The following is a 22290-nucleotide window of genomic DNA, read 5'->3' as shown; positions in this document are numbered from 1 at the left end:
GACAATGGTGAAGAGTTTCTCTTCGATGCAGAGATGGATGGGCAACCACTAGAGGTTCTTGAGGAGTGGGAAAACATGGATTGAATCTTTTTGTAGAAAAATGATCTGGGCAGCCGAGTGAAGTAGGAGTGGGAAGAGACAGGAGGCAGGGGAGGTAAGCAAGGAGGCTGATACAGTAAGCAAAGGAGGATAGGATAAGTGCTTGGATTAATGTGGTAGCAGTTTGATGGAGAGGAAAGGGTGGATTTTACCAATGCTGTGATGGTCAAACTGACAGGACTTAATGAATTAGATTGAATATGTGGGTCAAATGAGAGAGAGAGAAAACTCAAGGATAACTATAAGGTTATGGGCTTGTGAGAGAGGAAGGATAATGGTGTCGTCTAAAGTGATGGGAAAGTCAGGGGAAGGTCAGGGTTTGGGTGGGAAGATAAGAAGTTATGTTTTAGAAATGTTAAGCTTGAGGTGAAGGTGGGACATCCAAATAGAAATTTCTTTAAAACAGGAGGAAACGTGAGACTGCAGAGAGGGAGAGAGATCAGGGCTGGAGATGCAGATTTGGGATCATCCACATAGAGGTGGTAAATTGAAGTCAAGTGAGCAAATGAGTTCTCCACAGGAATGAATGTAGATGGAGAATAGAAGGGGACCCAGAACTGAATCTTGAGAGACTCCCACAGTAAGGGGGCAGGAGGCAAAGGAGAAGCCCGCGAAAGAGACTGGGAATGAGCGGCCAGAGATATAGGAGGAGAACCAGGAGAGGAGACAGTGTCAGTGAAGCCATGGTTGGATAATGTTTCAAGGAAAAGGAGGTGGTTGACAGTCTAAAGCAGCTGAGAGACTGAGGAGGATTAAGATGTAGTAGAGTCCACTGGATTTGGCAAGAAGGAGATCACTGGTGACCTTTGAGAGGGTGGTTTGTGTGAAGTGAAGGGGACAGAAGCCAGGTCAGAGGAGGTCAAGGATGGAATTGGAGGAGAGGAATTTGAGAGACAGTGAGTGTAACTCATTCAAGGAGTTTGGGGAGGAATGGTAGGTAGGAGATGGTATAATAACTGCAGGGAGGTGTGGAGTCAAGGGAGGGTTGTTTTTTTTTTAGGATGGGGAGACAGAGGCATGTTTGAAAGCATTGGGGAAGAAGGTTTTGGGGAGCAAACAGTTGCAGATGGGGTGGAGCAGGTCAGTGGAGTTGAGAAGTGATATAAAGTGGGCAGCAGAATGGTCATCAGGATACTGAAGTCCCCAAGGATCAATGTAGGGAAGGTATAAAAGAGAAGAAATGTAAGAAAGAGATCACAATGTTTAAACAAGTTGGAAATGGGGCCTGGAGGGTGGTAGATGACTGTTACTAGAATCTGAAGTGGGTGGTAGAGGCAGATGATATGGGCTTCAAACAAAGGGAAAGAAAGGAATAGGGGAGGTGGATTGGTGTAAAAGCAGCACTGTGGTGTTTCAGGGTTTTAAAGCTAATGGTCAGGAGTTTCTTGAAAAGCAGGACACCAAAGAACACAAAACCCCAAATGGTCTTCAAATGAGTGAACTGAATCTTCAGAAGAGATACAAAAAAATGGTGTCTGGGCTTCTGAATGCACAGTAATGTTGCAGGATGTTTCTAGAGTCTCCCTATAACCACAGCTTTTTGCATGCCAGACACCACCTGCCTACCACTAATAACAGATTATGATTTCCTACAGTTGAAGCTGCCTTCTGAGGCAAATAATTAGAATGAAGTCTACAAAGGCTTTCATTCAGTTCACTTTGCCAGCCTCTCCTACATGAGAAAGTTGTAAGGTTCTCCCTCCAATACAGAAACTCCCTAAGGTCACAACTAAGTTTCTTCACAGAGTGCAAGACCACACAGTAAATCTGACATGTAATATGCTTTGTGGACAAGAAACTCTCCAGCCAACAGTTGTCTTTAAGCTTTGATCTTATGGAATGAAAACGAAGAGCAATCTAATGACCATCAGTGTTGTAAAGCTCATTTGAACAGAAATCAGCTGCAGAATCAACAACCTTTACAATCTGGTTTTAGCCAACAGGTACAATCTTCTCCCCACAAACTCACTCCTGTAAGTTTCACTTTCTCCTATTGCTATCTAGTGTCTCTTCAAGCAATCCTCTGATGGAGAGCTATAAGCTATTTGAGGGTAGGGACCATGACTAAGAACTCTATCTTACACTTCTAAATGCTTAGTAAAGTGTTCTGCACATAGTAGGTGCTCAATAAATACCACTGATGACTGAGGTGTTTATAAGAAATAAAATGGCCCAAAACCAGAGGACAAAGTGTAAGAGTGTGAGGGTGAAAGAGGAAGAGATGGGGGAGTGGGGGTTGAAGGGGGGAAGGGGGAGAACAGCCTACTGATATTTCACAGCCCAGACAACCAGTTACTGATTAATCAAAAGCTTCATTCCAAAAAAAAAACTCCTTATTCAAATGGGCCCCCAATCCAGAGCCTAGTTCTGCAACCTGTGGCTTGGGAGTCATATCTGGCTCTTCTTAAAACCAAATGTAGCTCTCCAATCAGGAGGTGTGAAGGAAGGGGAAAGTCTTTAATTAATTAATGTTGGTATTTGTTAAGCGCTTACTATGTGCAGAGCTCTGGTCTAAGTGCTGGGGTAGATAGAGGGTAATCAGGTTGTCCCGCGAGAGGCTCAGAGTCAAACCCCATTTTACAGATGAGGTAACTGAGGCACAGAGAAGTTAAGTGACTTGCCCACAGTCACACAGCTGACAAGTGGCAGAGCCAGGATTCAAACCCATAATCTCTGACTCCCAAACCCGTGCTCTTTTCACTGAGCCATGCTGCTTCTGTTACATTCAAAATGAAGTAAGTTACATTAAAATATGCTTAAATTATATGCTTGGTTCTTTGTTCACCAATTGCTTGGAGTCACTCCCTCCTACTTTGACTGTGAGCTCTATGTGGGACCTTAACATCTTGTATATCCCCAGTGCTTAATACAGTGCTTGGCACATACTAAGGGCTTAACAAAAACAATGTTTTTTTTTAATTTATTCATTTTGTTTGGCCATTCTTACAAAAATGTAACAAAACCCAGATTTAGATAAACAGGCTTACTTTTGGTATTTTCTTTCATCAATCAATTGTACTTATTGAACACCTACAGAATGCAGCACTACTAAAAATACTAAGCACTTGGGAGAGTACAGTATAATAAGGTCAGGAGCTTACAGTCTAGAGGGGGAGACAGACATTAATAAAAATAAATAAGTGACATATATGTACATGAGTTCTGTGGGGCTGAGGGTGGTGTGAATACCAAGTGCCCAAAGGATAAAGAGTCAAGTGCATAGATGACACAGAGGGAGAAGGAGTTAGGGAAAAGAGGGTTTAATTAGGGAAGGACCTTTGAAGAGGATGTGACTTATTATAAGGCTTTGAAGGTGGGGAGAGTGATAATCTGGTTATATGGAGGAGGAAGTTCCAGGCCAGAGGGAGGATGTGGGAATGGGGTCAACGGCAAGATAGAGCACAGTGAGCAAGCAGGAGCTAGAGGAGCAAAGTGTGTAGGCTGGGCCTGCAGTAGGAGATCTGTATGGTGGAGGGGACAAGCTGATTGAGTGCTCCAAAGCCAATAGGAAGGAGTTTCTGTTCGATGGGAAAGTGATTGGGCAACCACTGGAGGTTCTTGAGGAGTGGGAAGACACGGACTGAATGCTTTTTTAGAAAAATCATCAGTGCAACAGAGTCAAGTATGAAATGGAGTGGGGAGAGGCAGAAGGCATGGAGGTCAACAAGGAAACCGATGGAGTAGTCAAGACATAATAAAAATAAGTGCTTGGATCAGCATAGTAGCCATTTGGATGGAAAGGGAAGGCCGGATTTTAGCCATGTTGTGAAGACACAACTGACAGGATTTAAAGATAGACTGAAAATGTAGGTTGAATGAGACAGATGAATCAAGGATAGTGCTCCTTAGCAGATTAGAAAGCTGAATAACAGCAGCATATTTCTACTCTGCAAAGGGGCAGACATTTTGAATTTCTTCGCTTTTACCAATTAATGAAACCTGGACAAAACATCCCGATTCTCTGCCTTTTTACATTCACCTATTCTGGCTCCTGTGCCGCTGACCTGAAAAACAGGGTTTTATAAGTTTTTCTAGTTAAATAGAGCTGATTGAATGAACTTTTATTACAGAGAATGAGCCTGACTCCTTGGGGTTCAATTATTTTTTTTTCCAAGTTTCGAGCTTGCTACTCACCTCTAGCTTTGAAAATTCCTGTGATGATCAACATGTCAGGTTTGGAACTGGCTCTTTGGGAAGGCCAGGGACTTTGTTAAGGGGATGTCTAAGGTTTCAGGATGGATTTTCCTAGCTCCCCAGTTTCTTGGCCAAATTTTTCCAGGTTAAATTTTCCAGGCTTATCTCATGTACAGGCAGATAGGAAAAAATTACACAAACTCCAGGAAAGACAACACAAAAGTTATCAAAGGAGATCATTTAACAATGCAGTCACTTAGGCATATGATGGTTTCAACTCTAATTTTATAAAGCCAAAGATATAAATCAACCATCTTCATTGAGCACTTATTGTCTGCACAGTACTGTACTAAGCACTTTGGAAAGTACGAACACAGGAGTTGGTAGACAAATTCTGACCCAGAGTGAGATAAAAGTCTAGACAGGTAGTCAGACATTAAAATAAATTATGGATATGTACAAAAGTGAGACAGATGGGAACGGGAATACTGGAAAAGAGGGCTTAATAAAAGAAGACCTCCTGGAGGAGGTGTGACCTTAATAAAGCTTTGAAGGTGGGCAGAGTGTTGGTCTGTCACATATGGAGGGGGTTCTAGGTCAAAGGGAGGATGTGGACATGGAATAGAAAGCACAGAAGGCGAGATCAAGATACACTGAACGAACTGGAGTTTCAGGAGTGAAGTGTGCTGGCTAGGTTGTAGTAGGAGAACAGTGAGGTGGAGCAAGGGAGTATGGGGCTCAAAGGTGACAGAGCACTTCAAAGCTGGTGTTAAGGAATTTCTGTTTGATGCAGAGTCGGATGGGCAACCACTGGAGGTTCTTGAGGAGTGAGGGGAGATAGACTGAATTTTTTTTTAGAAAAATGATCCAGGCAGCAGAGTGAAGTATGGACTGGAGTGGGGAGAGACAGGAGGCAGGGAGGCCAGCAAGGAGGCAGATGCAGCAGTCAAGGTGGAATAGGATAAGTGCTTAGGTCAGTATTATAGCAGTTTGGATGGAGAAGAAAGGGTGGATTTTAATGATGTGAAGGTAGAGCTCAAGATTTGGTGAATTTTTTAATGGTATTTAGTTGAATGTTTACTATGTTCCAGGCTCTATACTAAGTGCTGGGGTAGATACAAGCTAATTAGGTTGATATACTGAATGTGTGGGTTGAATGAGAGAGATGAGTCCTAGATAATGCCAAGGTTACAGATTGTGAGATAGGGAGGATAGTGGTGGTGTTGCCTTCAAATATGGAAAAGACATTTGGGTGGGAAGACAAGGAGTTCTGTTTTGGAAATATTTAGTTTAAGGTGTCAGCGGGACATTCAGGGAGAGATGAGAGATATCCTGAAGGTAGAAGGAAATGTGAGACTGCCGAGGAGGAGAGAGGTCACGGCTGGATAGAAAAATTTGGGATTCATCCATGTAGAATCATTCAATCAGTGGTATTTATTCAGCACTTACTAGGTGCAGATCACTCTAAGCACTTGGAAAAGTACAATATAACAGAGTTGATAAACACATTCCCTGCCCATAAGGAGCTTACAGTCCTGAGATAGAAAAGGTGGTTGAAGCTATGGGAGTGAATGAGTTCTCCAAGAGATGGTTTGTGAATTCAGTTTAAAAAAAAAATTGCCTACCTCCCCATTTAATTATAAACTACTGTTTTGCTTCTCTTGTACTCTCTGAAGTGCTTAGTAAAGGACTATGCATTTAGCGAACAATCCCTATAGACCACTGATGGATTGGTATTGATTATGACTGCATGGGTGTCTGTGTACAGATACATTCCTTTATGAATAAAGATCTCTTATTAAAAGAAGATGCTACCAAAGCTACTTCCTACCCGAGTGTGGCTGAAACACCCAAATATTGACTTCACTGTTCCTGCCATTCCCAACTGTTGCTGGGCCTGGACATCTACTTGTAACCTGAGGCATTTCTCTTCTTGCCTCACATTGAATACCACCTTTTCTTTCAAACCACACCTCCTTCCTGGAACTTCCACAAACCACCCCCGGGACCAAAGACCTTGTCCCACCTCCCTGAAAGTTCATTCATTCATTCATTCAATAGTATTTATTGAGCGCTTACTAAGTTCACCCTCTGCCACTCCTACCCACAACTAAAAAAATGCCACCCTGCACAACTTTGTCTTTCCTTTCTAAGTAGTTACACCCAAGCAGATTGCACAATTCACCCTAAGATTTTAGGAAGAGATCCTGAAATCAGAGTGGGTGTGATAAAATCCAAATACACAAGATTAAACAAAATAGTACCGTTGAACCAATTCTGGGCTTTCTTTATCAATCAGTGGTATTTATTGAGTGCTTACTATGTGCAGAGGACGATAATGAGTATAGTAGTATATTATACTACTAAGTATAATAGGTAAAGGAGTACCTATTAAAGTAAAGGTAAAGGTAAAAGGAGTCATAAGGTCATCGGTTCTAATCCCAAATTGGCACCTTGGGCAAGTCACTTCATTTATCATTATGGTACTTGTTAAGCGCTTACTATGTTCCAAGCACTGTTCTAAGCTTTGATGTAGATACAAGTCATTCAGGTTAGACATAGTTCCTGTTGCACATGGGGTTTACACTCTCAACCCCCATTTTACAGATGAGGTAACTGAGGCCCAGAGAAGTTAAGTGAATTGCCAAAGGTCACACAGCAGACATGTGGCAGAGCTGGGATTAGGGCCCAGGTCCTTTTGACTCCGAGGCCCGTGCTCTCTCCACTAAGCCACGCTGCTCCTCTGTGCCTCAGTTCCCTCATCTGTAAGATGGGGACTGAGACTGTGAGCTCCACATGGGACAGAGACTTTGTCCAACCCGATTTACTTGTAACCAACCCAAAGCTTAGTACAGTACCTGGAACATAGTAAGAATTTAACAAATGCCACAATTATTATGATTATTTTTATTATTATTATGTGCTTGGCAAAGTAAAATACAACATAACAAGAGTTAGCTGACACATTCCCTGACCACAACGAGCTTTTCTTTCTGTTCCACAATTCAGGGGAAGCCATGAGGGGTTTGGGCAATGCTAACAGTTTTTTTCACAGTGGTTACATAACACTGCAGCAAATATTTTTATTTCTCCAACAGCTCTATGGCTCCAACCATCAGCAGTATTTCATCCTGACAGCAGAGGATTTATTTATTTCAACCCTTTATAAACTACTGACTGAATCAACATTTATCTCAACATTTTCTTGGTAAGCTGGAAAGACAAGACAGTCTGCTCTTTCCAATTTGAATTTCACTATCGATTATGAACCATAGATCACATTTTCTCCTTATAAAAGTCACAAGCAAATCTCATTGAAAATATTAGTCTGCTCGTGGTTTTGCAGGCTACCTAGACTATCCCTCACTGCTAGCTCATCCCCTTGAAGGTCTCACGTGGGAGGAAATGTATCGGTTATACTCTAAGATCTTAAGAATGCTCTTCCTCATCACAAACTCTTACACTCTTTGGCTTGCTCCAAATCCCAGGACGGGATATGTAATGTTATTCTAAGTCAGGGAGGAGATAACATTGGCACAGATGCAGGGGAAGTATTTCACACTCTTTTGGCTCACCGGCAGAAGCAGCTTCTCCTTTCATTTGGCTCAGAAAAAAAATTTAAAATAATACAAAACATACAAAACACAATCAGGAGAGATTTCAGGGTACTGCCAGAGAAACACATTTAAGAGACCTTCACTATTCACCTTGATTAAACTTAATTACTCCAAGAGAGATATAGAGCTAGAAAAAGATTTAAGACTTTCAGCTAACAGAACAGTACTCTAATTTCTTCAACTATATATGGTTGTCCCTGTTTCTTAAAGGAATGGAAGGCAGATACTGATTTACTTTGTCAGCTGTAAAAGAACTAAGAGAAAAAACTATCATGCAACTATCAGTGGGGTCTATTGAACACTTATTAGGTCCAGAACACTGTACTAAGCATTGAAAAGACTATTCTGATGTGTCCAAGTAATGTTCACACAGACCTGACAGGCTCTGAAGAAAAAAAAAAGTGGTTCTTGTGTACTTTTATGTCTTAAAAATAAGTCCCTGCTCTCATTTATTTCAATTACTTGTGTCACATTCTAATTTCCTACAGGTATCCCACTGGCCCAAAAAAGGGGAAGCCATGTTTTTAAAATGAATTAAAATGTCATATCAAACTTATACTAAAGACACTTGACATGCTTCTCTAATAAAGATTTAATCACAGGGGTTGTAATAATCTCTTCATTAGCAGCTTTCCAAATCTTCCATTTTAAAGGTCATGCCAATACAGGTGCCATTAGATCAGAAGCCAAGCATGCAGACTTCACACATCCTCTCCCCATCCTGATCTCCAACTGGCACCACTGACAAACTGGGTCTAACAGAGTCCTTTATCCCCAAATTACTGTCTTTCCTGGGTTATAACCAGGATCTACATGTTGCCACAAGCTCCACTTGCTGTAACATACTGATGACAGCTAGTCAGACAGATCCAAACATTCTTTCAAAGCCACATCTCCAATTTCTATCAATGGGTCCTTGATCAGATTGCAGGAGGCCAAGAGTTGGGAATTCAAGAGCTAAGGAGAAGAGAATGATGATCCCTTACAGTGTGGCTTAGTGGAGTAAGCACGGGCCTGGCAGTTAGACGACCTGAGTTCCAGACCCACATGCCTGCTGGGTGATCTTGGGCAAATCACGTAACTTCTCTGTAACTCAGTTTTCTCATCTGTAAAATGTAGACTCAATACCTGTTTTCCTCCTACTTACACGGTGAGCCCCATGTGAGCCAGGGACTGTATTTAAGCTGAGTATCCGGTATCTACTCAGCATGGCTCAGTGGAAAGAGCCCGGGCTTTGGAGTCATAGGTCAGGGGTTCAAATCTCGGCTCTGCCACTTGTCAGCTGTGTGACTGTGGGCAAGTCACTTAACTTTTCTGTGCCTCAGTTACCTCATCTGTAAAATGGGGATTAACTGTGAGCCTCACGTGGGACAACCTAATTACCCTGTATCTACCCCAGCGCTTAGAACAGTGCTCTGCACATAGTAAGCGCTTAATAAATACCAACATTATTACTTAGTAAGCTCCTAAATACAATTAGTCACAATAGTCGTACTCATGGCAAAGACCTGGCAGCACTTGGAAAGTCAGGATCCAAAGGAACGTGCTGGATTTGATTTTCTAAAGCTTATTCTCAGTCTCATGTCCCTTCATTTACTGTCACTAATCTTTTGACTGCATCATCTACTTTGTCCCACAATTTCAGAAAGTCCAAACCTGGTTTGTGAGATTATTTCTTGATCAATTCTGGTTGACTGGCTGCAGTTTGGCGGGATCAATCAATTAATAGTATTTATTGAGTGCTTAGTGTGTGAAGAGCACTGTACTAAGTGCTTGAGAGAATATGATACACAAGAGTTGGGAAACATGTTTCCTGCCCACAACGAGCTCACCGTCTAGAGGGATGAGTTCACAATCTAGAGGGGATGTATTATCTGATTCAATATGGAACTCCACACCCCAGCCCCAGGTAAAAAAATAGCAGGACAGTAAAGAGCAAATAATAAAATATGTCTCAAACATTCATTTTAGTAAAAGTGCTAGCTGCTTTTCAGTAGCCTATGGATTTGGGGAGGGAAACTGTTGGTTTTATGCTTTTAGTCAAATATCAGGTTTCGATTTCAAGATTTGGGGTTAGCTTTTATTTTTACAATACCAAGCCCGCTTCCTGGTTAAAACCAACTCTAATTTTGTCTGCTTCTAGTCCTTTAATCACATTGTTCCAAGAGCCTGGAAAACGCTTCCCTACCATATCCACCTTCAGCCTTCCCCAACTTCAAAGTCTCCTACAATCCCACATCCTCCAACAAGCCTTCTCTAACTCATTATCAGCACACTGTTTCTTATCAATCCTCTGCTTCTTGCACTTGTGTATATATGTCCATCCTCCGCTTTTAAATATATAGGTTCATTCAATATATCCACATCTACCCTGTTCCCCAGAGTGTAAACACTCCCTGTGGGAAGGGAAATCTGTCTCATTTTCCTGTTATATCTCCCGCATACCCCAAACAATATCTGCACAGCAAGGCTTTCTTTAGCAATATCACACTTATTTGGTGCTAAGGAATGATACGAATGATTACACAGACCCTGGATACTCCAGGATCCTGCCAACACACCCAGCAGTGTGAGGAACTTAGCTTGGATCAAGGTGTCCGACTCCATTCCCCATCTACACCACAGTGTTTGAGTTGAGGGCTCTCTGATGGAGTTAGAAATACGATCACTGTCACATAAGAGTCTGACCTGGATAGTAGTTTCTTAAGAAAGTCCCAGATGTTTTCAGGGAGAAAGGAAATCTTGATGATTCAATAGGATTTATTGAGCACTTACTATGTGCAGAGCACCGTACTAAGCGCTTGGAATGTGCAATTTGGCAACAGATAGAGACCATCCTTGCCCAATAACGGGCTCACAGTCTAATCAGGGGAGACAGACAGTAAAGCAAAACAGAACAAAACAAAAGACAACATCATCAAGATAAATAGAATCAAGAAGATGTACACCTCATTAACAAAATAATTAGGATAATAAATAATATATAAATGGCTAAACCTCCCTGAAATCCATTCCTTAAATCGGGTGGATTCTGTTGACAAGCAGCAGTGCTGACGATTCATCACCCAAGTGTCTTAAAATGATTGTCTCAGAAAAAATATTAAGAAAACAACCCAATTTTAATTATGAAAGTTTGAGAGGGCTTTTGGTTAGACCCTAATTATTTTTAAATGTTCAGGGTCACATTCCTTCCAGCATTCATTCAACTGTATTTATTGAGCGCCTACTTTGTGCACAGCACTGTACTAAGAGCTGGAAAGTACAATACAGCAACAAAGAGAGATAATCCCTGCCCACACGGGCTTACAGTCTAGACGGGGGGAGACAGAAATCAAAACAAGCATTAAATGAACGGTCTCTATTCTCAGAGTTATAAAGCAGGAAGGGATTTTTTTTCAAATTTTGAACTATTCCTGTTTTCAAATGACTATATGGCATTTGGCACAGTTCTTTACACTACCAAGTTTGAGTGAGTGCCAGAATTCAAATTCTTATCGGGTCTAGTACTGGCCTTCACTTCAAAGGTGCTACTGATGGAGAGATTTTATCCACAAATTTATTGCGAAGATAGATCATCTTGAACCTTGAGCTCATGAAAATATAGCCGGATACCGTCTCTGGACCCTAACAATTAGTAGTAAGCAAAATCCAGAAGCCAAGAAGAGAAGTAGCATGGTCTAATGGAAAGGACACAGGTCTTGGAGTTAGAGGACCTTGGTTTTCATCCCTCTTCCACCAATTCCCTTCTGTAAGACCTTGGGCAAGTCACAACTTTCTGTGCCTCAGTTTCCTCATCCGTAAAATGAGAATTCAATTCCTATTCTCCCTCTTAAACTGCAAGACCCATGTGGGACAGGAACTCTACCCAACCTGATAATCTTTATCTACCCTAGCTCATAGTACAGTACTTAACGTGTAGTAAGCACTTAAAGACCACAGTTAAACAGTAAGTGCTCAACAAATACCATAATAATAATAGTTAAATTACCCCCAAGGGTGTGCTAACAGTTGACTATCAAACCTACTGACACTTGCCACTAAGCAGTGTGGCCTAGTGTAGAAGAACAGAGGCTTGGGAGCCATAGGACCTGAGTTCTAAATTTGAGCTCTGCCAACTTGTCTGCTGTGTAACTTGGGCAAGGCACTTCACTTTTTTGTCCCTCAGTTTCCTCATCTGTAAAATGGTTATTCAAAAACCATTCTCCACACTCTCGCACTTGGTCCTCCTGTGCCCAACAGCACGCATGTCAAGATTGCTAGCAGAGGTAGAAGTTGCAGTTGGTGACCAGGACAAAGACCATCTCGATGACTTCCCTAGCCAGGACTATGCAGTTGCTTAATAAAGTTCAACCAATCAATGGTATTTGAGTGCTTATTGCATGCAGAGCACTGTCCTAAGTGCTTGGGAGAGTACAATACAGTAGAGTTGGTAAACATGATGCCTGCCCACAAGGAGCTAAATTTAATTCTTAAAATGCCCAAATGGGGAGGTTTGAGAAAGAAAGTTTCCCACCAAGTTTTTTAAGCCTGATGATTGCTCGTCAGGCTAGTATCCCTCCCAATTCTGCTGTGCGCTCTTCCTCATTGGGCTTGGTTCATATGAAAGCTATCTTTCATTTCCTGCCATGACCAGATCTTCCACTGCTTGGTTGCCTCCACACGAGCCTCTTTCCTGGAAATACAGACCCTTTGCTGACATAGTACCATTATCTTGAGCCTTCCCTTCCCTTTTTTTAATGGTATTTGTTAAATGTTTACTACTGGGGTAATGCTTAGCACTGGGGTAGGTACAGGTCAATTAGGTCGGTCACCGTCACTGTTCCACTTTGGGATTTCAGTCTAAGAGGGAGAACAAGAATTAGATCCCCATTTTACAGTTGAAGAAACTGAGGCACAGAGAAACCAAGTGACTTGCCCAAGATCACACAGCAAGCAATTGGTAGAGTCAGGATTAGAACCCAGGGCGTCTGATTCCCAGGCCCATGCTCTTTCCACTAGTCCACACTGCCTCTGTCAGTCACATTTAGTTTAAATCTCTCACTAGGCACACTCTCCCATCACATAGGCAATCTCAGCTGTGAGACTTTTTCTAATTGTTTTCTTTGCCTGGTCATCTCATATCTATAGGGGCCTCTGACTGAAAACTTCCCAACACACAGGCAGTAGCCGCTTGGTTCCTTTAGATTGTAGCCATCAACACTTCTTTCCAGGCTTAATATCTTTCTTTTTGACTCCAGTTGTTTCATCCAGTTCCCCTGCTGATTAACACTTTTTTTAAATTTTCTTTGTCTATTTACTGACTTCCAGGAAAACTAGGATTGGAAACTATAGGCTTTGTTTCTCAATCTACTACCCCTGACCCCCAGTCCAGATACATTAGGTAGGCTCCCAGGTGCTTATACTCACCAAAGGCATAAAGCCCTAGGTTGTGAGAAGAAAAGGAAAGCCTACTAATTCAGGTATAGATCTTCCTTAGGTCAGTAAAAAGAGAAGGAAACTAGAGCAAGTGATTGGAAGCCCATGGCAGGGGTTGAATGCCACAACTAAAGTTTAAAGAAAAAAATCTAGACACCCATAAATGCAGTCCAGAGAAGAATGGCTTTAAGAGCAGATTTCGAGAGGATAGTGAACAAAGTGAAGCGTGCCAACAAATACAAAAACACAAAGGATGGTCTGTGCTTGTGTATGGTGTGGGCTGTCTGTGTGTCAGGACTATGAATCCTACACTGACCTTTAAGCTACACACAACACAAACACACACATAGAGTAATGGGTGAATTATTTACCGTCAATGGAGGTGTCTTTAAATCCAAAAAGCAACTGTTGCTAGTTGGTCCAGAGCAATTGGTGGAACTCACTAACCCGGGTGGCAGTCAATTAATTAATTCATTCACTCAATCATATTTATTGAGCACTTAACTGTGTGCAGAGCACTGTACTAAGTGGTGCTTGGGAGAGTACAATACCACAATAAACACATTCCCTGCCCACAAGGAGCTTAGAGTCTAGAGGAGGGGAGACAGACATCAACACAAATTACAGATATCTATATTAGTGCTGTGGGGCTGGGAGGGGTGAAGAACCAAGGGAGAAAGTCAGGAAGATGGGGAGTGGGAGAAGAGGAAAGGAGGGGCTTAGTCTGGGAAGGCATCTTGGAGGAGATGTGCCTTCAATAAGGCTTTGAAGGTGGGGAGAATAATTGTCAGATTTGAGGAGGGAGGGTGTTCCAGGCCAGAAATATGATGTGGGTTAGGGGTCAGCGGCAAGATAGGCTAGAGCGAGGCACAGTGAGAAGGTTAGCATTAAAGGAGAGAAGAATGCAGGCTGGATTGTAGAAGGAGAGTAGTGAGGTAAGGTAGGAGGGGGCAAGATGAGGCATTTTTGTGTGATGCAGAGGTGGTTGGGCAACCACTGGAGTTTTCTGAGGCTTGGGTGACATCCTGAACGTTTCTGTAGAAAAGTGATCCAGGCAGCAGAGTGAAGTATGGACTGGAGTGGGGAGAGACAGGAGGCTGGGAGATCAGCAAGGAGGCTGATGCAGTAATCCAGGCAGTTTATACTTCTGGCCGAAAGTCTAGCAGCCTTCTCACATCCCCAAGAGATCTTCCTCCATTGGACACTGCTCTCCATCCTAGCACAATCTAGAGTTTCAGCCCACCAATAAAAACACTTAGACCAAGGGGAGGATTTCAACTACTGGACTTGGGATGGCTCTGCTAGAGCAGAGCAAAGCTGGAGCAGCCTGAAAACTCATACTTATCATTGCATGGTCATTGCTTTCATGGGTCTTTGCTTTTTATTTGCTTATTTTTCTCATGTTTCTACAAGTATCATCTCTTCCTTTTCTCTGTTCCCTTTTCACAAAGTGAGCCCCTTTGAATGAGAGCTGGTTCTGAACTATCACCTTTCTACCTTTCCACCAGTGCTTAGCACAGATCAGGTATCCACTAAGCATAACAGAGAATGCTATTACACTTCACTGTCAGCTAAGTACACTGGGAAATTGAGGATACTGATGAAATCTATTTCTCTTGGAATTATTCCCCAATTCCATGTTATACAGTTTTTATTTCTTCCTTACTCTCTCAGTTATTCTTCCTTTTTATGATGTTCACTCCACCATGCTTTCTTTTCTGCTCTGCCTGACCTCTTCTTGGCTTCCATCCCATTGCAGGTCTCTCATTTTTCTGATATCCTTATGCCTTTGTCCTCCCCAAAAGAAGCTCCCTCAGTAACTTTTTCCCCTGGGCTCTTATTTCCATTTAGTCCACATACCAAAGTGTGCACCTGCCCTTATTGGATGCTGTTGTCCTACAAGACAATGCATTCATATTATAGGCAGAACTGGCAACTTGTAAAAGTCACTGGGTCCACCCTTTCTCCCGCTGACAACATTTTTACTAAATATCACCTCCTTCATGACCACCACTATTTATTGAGCACCTCTGTGTACAACACTTTACCAGGCACACCTTCAATACTATCCCTCCCTGGACCAATTTCATAAGGTTATAGGGCAGCCAATAGATATAAAAAGGAAGGCATAGTATATTGCTTTCAGGATCACGGGGTATGTTCCTAACTTCCTGTTAAGCAATCTCTCGAAAGCTAACCATGTTGCTTGCACAAACTATTACAAAATAGATTTTCAAAGCACTAAAAAATGCAGTTTGAAAAACAACAGTGAATGGAGATGAGACGTACCCTAAAATAGATCCTGCCTTTATTGCTTCCACTTTCACTGGTTACATGTCTAAGTTCTAGTAAAATCTGAGTGTAAGGAGATTCCTGGTCTCTTGGAATTTCATGTCATCTCTATCTCTTCTACTCTTCATTTTCCCCAGATGTCCCAATGGTTCCTGGTCTCCAGGGTCCCCAGCTCCCTTCTTTTTCTTCCTTCTCACTTTGATTTATGCAGCCCAGAGGCCCAACCTATATCTTGGAACCAGAGGATCAGGGTTGGTGACTCAGATGGGAAGTTTAAGGAGAGTCAGATAGTCATAGAGCTAGTGGAACAAGAGTTCCCATGCAGTTCTGGCCCCTGAATGGATATTGAAGAAAAAAGGCATACATAAATAAAAGTCAAAACAAACTCATAATTTCTACAAATTTTCCCCATAGATGGCTTAGAATTTGAGAAGGTTCATCAAGCTGAGGAGCCATTGTGTGTCCCTGCACCAAAAGCTACCTCAAAACTCTGTTCATTTGCCCCAAAAATGTGGACCCCCCCATTGCCAGCAAGAGAATACAGACATCCACTCCAGTACAAAAGTAATTAGAAAAAAAATTAAATAGCTCCAGCACTTTTATAGACAGGGGCTCAAGTTCACTTGATTAAATCATTTGTCAAAGCTCAGATTTTTAAAATCCCAGTCAATATCTTCGACTTGATCAAATGCCATATAAAAAATTACCCTTGATAGTTTTTAGATCAGCAAGATTACTAGGACACTTTTAAGGCTCACCATTCCTCAGCAATATTCCAAGCATATCTGTCTATTGTTTGTTCAATTTCAGCATTTACCTAAGACATTCTAGATAAATTTATTTCAGTATTCACTAAAACTTCAGTTTCAATGTTTTTACTAAAACAATTGTATTTTTTTTTGCAGTTTACAAAATTTAAGCACTGCATAATTAAGGTAGGTGGTCACCTGCTAAGACTCAACCATGTGGCTGGGCACTTTATTCAACATTTAATAATAACCAAACGGACTGTTTACAACCAAGAGATTACATATACCTGACTAGAAAAATATTTTGAGGGGACAAAATATTAGTTAATCTTATTAATTAATTAATTTTTCTTTGTCCAAATGCACTTATGTTGGTCTAAACACCATAACAAGAGCTTTTAAGAGCTTTGAACGATTAATCCTATGGCATAAATAGTTCATTCAGTAGTATTTATTGAGCGCTTACTATGTGCAGAGCATTGTACTAAGCGCTTGGAATGTACAAATCAGTAACAGATAGAGACAGTCCCTGCCCTTTGACGGGCTTACAGTCTAATCGGCGGGCTGACTGTGAGAAATAAATAAGTACATCTTCCCTACTTAGGTAGTTCAATGTAGGAATGTCACGTTCCTCCTCTACTGGAAGACATTGACACTTGAAAGAAGAATTATAACAAATGTTTTCAGTGGGTAACAAAGAATCAACTTGATGACTGATGATTTGGCAAACAAATAATAAAGAATTATCAATCTAGTGTTTTACAAGAGTAAACTTACTGACTGCTGGAATAATACATTTCTAACCTTTTACCTCTATCCCTGATATTTACAACCCTTGCTAAACTGATTGGGCACCTAAGAGGGTTTCTATAACATTAGTGAGGCAGGGGCCGTAGAAATTGATAGAATTTCCTTTCTCAAGACCGAAAATTGAGAAGAGGTGAATGAATAGTAAATAAAATTTACCCTGAGAAAAATATTTTATTAAATTTCTCCAAACAGGTGGAGGTTGAACACATTTCAATCGGGTTCTCCTCCTATCTCTCTGGCAGCTCATTAGCCTCTTTCATGGGCTTCTCCTCTGCCTCCCACCCACTAATTGCGGGGGTCCCTCAAGGTTCAGTTCTGGGTCCGCTTCGATTCTCCATCTACACCCACTCCCTTGAAGAACTCATTTGCTCACGTGGCTTCAGTTACCACCTCTTTGCGGATGCTTCCCAAATCTACATCTCCAGCCCTGATCTCTTTCCCTCTCTGCAGTCTCACGTTTCCTCCTGCCTTCAAGACACCTCTACTTGGATGTCATGTCTTCACCTCAAACTTAACATATCTATAACAGAACTCCTTCTCATCTCACCCAAACCCTCCCCTCCCCATCCTTTCTGTCTCATAAGCCCAGAGCCCTGGCATTATCCTTGAGTCCTCTCTCTCATTCAACCCATATCTTCAATCGATCATTAAATCCTGTTAGTTCAACATTCACATCATTAAAATCGGCCCTTTCTTCTCCATCCAAACTGCTACCACCTTAATCCAAGCACTTACCCCATCCTGCCTTGAATACTGTATTTACTGTATCAGCCCCCTGGCTGATCTCCCAGCTTCCTGTCTCTCTCCACACTACTCCACAATTCACTCTGCTGCCCAGATCATTTTTCTACAAAAACGTTCAGTCCATGTTTCCCCACTTCTCAAGAAACTCCAGTGGTTGCCCATCCATCTCTATATCAAACAGAAATTCTTTGTCACTGGCTTTAATGTACTCACTCACTTTGACCCCTCCTACCTCACCTTGCTACTCTCCTACTACAACCCAGCTCGCAAACTTCACTCTACTGCCAACCTACTCATTGAACCTCGATCCCGTCTATTTTGCCGCTGACTTCTCGCCCACATCCTGCCCTCTGTCCTGGAATGCCCTCCCTCTCCGTATCTGACAATTATTCTCCCTTGCTCCTAAAACTTTGGAAGCACAACTCCTCCATTAGGCCTCCCCTAAGCCCTCATTTCCTTCCCTCCCTTTCCCTTCTACATCGCTCTGATTTGCTCCCTTTATTCACCACCCCCCTAGTTCCACAGCACTTATGCACCTATCAGACATATATTTACCAGTAATGTATGCCTCCCCTCTAGACTAAGTCTGTTGTGGTCCGGGAATATGTCTGTTATATTGTTATACTGTACTCTATCAAGTGCTTAGTACAGTGCTCTGCATCGAGTAAGCACTCAATAAATACAATTGATTGAATGTTTGGGGATTTCTAGCGCTTAGAATGATGCACTGCATTCAGTGGAAAACAATTACCACCACTTTTCCATGCCATGTGAACAGTCGGTTCTCCTATATTCTTGACAAAATCCAGGACAAGGAAAACGCGCATTACAACACACCGACTCCGTGTGCTTGCGCCCAACCCTTTCTGCCAACATTACATGACACGTTATTGGAAGAACAGAGAGGCAATGTCTAATGGTAAGAACACACGCCTGGGAGTCAGAGGATCTAGGTTCTTATCCTGGCTCCACCACTTGTCTGCTGTATGATCTTGGGCAATTCATTTAACTTCTCTGTGCCTCAGTTGCCTCATCTGTAAAATGGTGAATAAAACTGTGACCCCCACATTGGACTCAACTATATCCATCCTGATAAGCTTGTATCTATCCCAGTGCTTAACACAGTGCCTGGAACATAGTGAGAGCTTAAATACCATTTTTAAAAAAGACCGCTTCCAGATACCCTAACAGCATTCTATCCAAAAAGTATAGGGAAAAATACATATTATGGGAAAACTGCCTGGACTCTTAGAGGGAACTCATCTACCGACTGTTGCATCGAACTCTCCCAAGCTCTTTGTACGATTCTCTGCAATCAATCATATTTACTGAGCACTGTCTGTGCGTAGAGCGCTATCCTAAGGACTTGGGAGTGTACAGTATGACAAATTGGGGGATACATTCCCTGCCACCCAAGCATATAGTCTAGAGGTGGATACGGACATGAATGTATAAATTACAAATATATTACTTATATGCTGTGGTGCTGAGGGAGACGTGAATACACAGTGAGCACTCTCAAATGTTCGATTGATTTGTTTTCACAGCTTTCCTTCTGTTTGTGCTTTCTCTCTGCTTTGCCAATCTTGCACAAAAAACCTCACCTGCCCTCTTTTACCTACATTTCCCCTGGTTGGTGGAACCGTGGCTTGAGCAGTCTATAATCTATGTCTCTCTTTATTGTTGTATTGTACTTTCCAAGCACTTAGTACAATACTCTGATCACAGTAAGCGCTCAATAAATACAACCAAATAAATGAATAATGCAAGAGGTATTGTTGGAGAGACAGGATGTGGATCCATAGGCCTGAGGAACCTAGTGGAAAGAGCCCAGGCCAGGGAGTCAGAGGACTGGGTATCAATCCCAGCTCCGCCACTTGTGTGCTGTTTGACCTTGGGCAAATCACTTAATTTCTCTGTACGTCAGTTTCCTCATCTCTAAAATGGGGATTCAATACCATTCTCCCCCCCACTTATAAGGTGAGCCTCATGGGGGACAGTGTCAGTGTCCGACCTGATTAACTTGTACCTACTTCAGTGTTTTTAGAACAGTGCTTGACGCAAATTAAGTGCTCAGCAAATATATCGATAAAAATGATATTGATGATGATGATGATGACAATTATAAACCACTGGGGAAGGGAGGGAAGTACTACTCACACTTCCTCTGACTCCTAGAGCCCTGGGTCTGATCCCTAGGGCTGAGACAGTGGCACTGTTCGGGGAGGTGGGACAGGCTGGAGGGTAGGAGGGGGAAGTGGGGAGAATCAGTCTTGCTTGACTGCAGCTCACCCAGACCTGATCTCACAGTGCACAAACACCTCCTATCTGTAAGCCTAGCTGGGCTTCACTTATCAACCTCTGCAAACACCCCTTACATCTCATAGCTCTGGGTCACAGAGCTCTTACCGGGTTCCCGTCTACACACGATACACTGACAAAACAACCCAAGGATGCTCAATACCTAAGACAAACACGACTGTATAAATGATCTAACAATAACAGATACGGCTACACCTTGTGGGTGAATGGCTACTATCAGGCGCTCATGAAGGTCTTTAAATTTTAAAACGGTTGAGCGGTACAAGTGTAATCAAGGAAGCTCTTCTGTTCCTCACTTCGGGTTGAATGGCTTCTGAAAATTGTGAGGGAGAATGCCAACACAGCTTCACACATTTAAGATCTCGACGCACTAAATTCCACCCACGTCAAGAAATCATGTTCCCACTAAACTGATACCCTACTAGGCGTGTCCTCTGCGTTTAGGTTCTCAAACCCGGGGCTCTGATTTCAAAGACGCACATCTTTACCAGACTCCAAGTAGTATCAGTTGTTCAGCACCACCCAGGCCCTGGGAACTCAATGTAAGAGGGTAGACTACCAACCTCTACTTCTGATTTCCTGTCCCATCGAAAATACACTTACATTTGTTATGTGCCTTGAAAGACAGAGGAGCGGGGGCTGTACACACTAAACATCTCACTCGAAAGTGGTAACGAATGTAAAAGACCTCCGGGAGTCAGTAGCAGTTGTGACCATTTTTTTCCCCTCTCTCTCTCTTTCTCTCTCTTTCTTTTCTGGCTAATGACAGGTACAGATAACGGAATTGAATGTATTTAACTTTCTCGACTCGTCACTTTGCAAAACATCATGGTTCCTCTTTCAAAGTGCAAGGGGAAAGAACAAAGCAAGAGAACAAACGAGACGGCCAACTACATTAACCATCACGTCCCTGGGGATTTCGTTTTCTTTCTCTTTGGGGGGATCAGAAGCCCCCCACCCCCTCAGCTGTCGGGACGGGGAGGGAGGGGCATCTGCCGAGGCTGTGAGGCCAACTTTTCTCAATTCCCTCTGCGGAGTCTGCAGGGGGGACAACACCCTGCCTGGGCAGGGGAGAGAGCCCAAGCTCCCGAAGCAGAGAAGCGCTCAGTGCAGTGCTCTGCACATAGTAAGCGCTCAATACTATTGAACGAATGCAGTGCTGGGCACATAGTGAGCGCTCAATACTACTGAATGAATGCAGCGCTCTGCACATCGTGAGCGCTCAGGAAATACGATGGAATGAATGAAGCAGATGAGGAAGAAGAGGGGAGGAGAGAGGCAGGACTGGCCCGGTGGGGTCTGTGCGTTGGCCCAGATGAAGGGGAGGGCAAGGAGGGGGCGACCCCTGCAAGGGGGCGAGGGTGGGGAGGGGGAAAGGACCCCGGGGTGGGAGGATTAAAAGGGGGAAGGGTCAGCGTTTTACCTGGGACATCTGGGGCCTGAGGTTGATCTCCTTGAGGTTGATGGCCTGGCTCTTGAGGTTGTTGAGCAGCTGGCAGAGCAGCACCCCATCGCGGAGCGTCTGGGCCAGGTCGAAGACTTGGGCGGACTCCCAGGTGACCCGGTGGTTGGGTGGCAGCACCCTGCAGTGGATGAGCCAGTGGGCGCATTGCTTCCACGGGTCCATAGCGAAGGAGGGACCGCCCCGGGCCCCGTCCCCGGCGGGGCCCGGCCCGGCGATCGCCCGCCGTCCCCTCTGGACAGGCGGAGGCCGAGCGCAGTGCAGCGCACAGCGGCAAAGTGCAGCGCACAGCGGCAAAGTGCAGCGCACAGCGGCAAAGTGCAGCGCACAGCAGCGCAGCTCTTCCTCTCCGAGGCCGAGCCCGGCGCACTGAGCATGCCCAGTGGGCGGGGGGCCAAGCAGGTACGGCCCGCGGGGCGGGGGCGCAGCCTGCCGGCACATCCAACCATCCGCATCATCATCCTCGTATTTCTTTCTTAAGCCCTTACTCTGTGCCGAGCGCTCTGCTAAGCGCTGGCGGAGAGCCAGGCTCATCAGGGGGTCCCGCGTGGGGCTCCCTGTCTTCATCCCCCTTGTACAGCCGAGGTCACCGAGGCCCAGAAAATAATAATAATGTTTGTAGTTAAGTCCTTACGATGTGCCGAAC

General features: G+C 43.4%; 1 protein-coding gene across 2 annotated transcripts in view; it reads right to left on the bottom strand.

Moving 5' to 3' along the window:
* The window catches only part of VAV3 (vav guanine nucleotide exchange factor 3), a 333180-nt gene extending 311244 nt beyond the window's left edge, over positions 1-21936 (bottom strand). The window contains exon 1 of one of the 2 annotated variants that reach the window (XM_029063268.2): positions 21606-21936. In XM_029063268.2, the coding sequence (XP_028919101.1) occupies positions 21606-21809 (204 nt within the window). In that variant the 5' untranslated portion in view covers positions 21810-21936. The remainder of the gene's footprint in view (positions 1-21605) is intronic. The other variant, XM_029063269.2, reaches the window with a different exon arrangement.
* Between the last annotated feature and the right edge of the window lie 354 nt (positions 21937-22290).

This window comes from Ornithorhynchus anatinus, chromosome 4, assembly GCF_004115215.2.
Source record: "Ornithorhynchus anatinus isolate Pmale09 chromosome 4, mOrnAna1.pri.v4, whole genome shotgun sequence".
Classification (NCBI taxonomy): domain Eukaryota; kingdom Metazoa; phylum Chordata; class Mammalia; order Monotremata; family Ornithorhynchidae; genus Ornithorhynchus; species Ornithorhynchus anatinus.
Note: the sequence above shows the minus strand (reverse complement) of the source record. Positions and strands in the feature narration are given on the sequence as shown.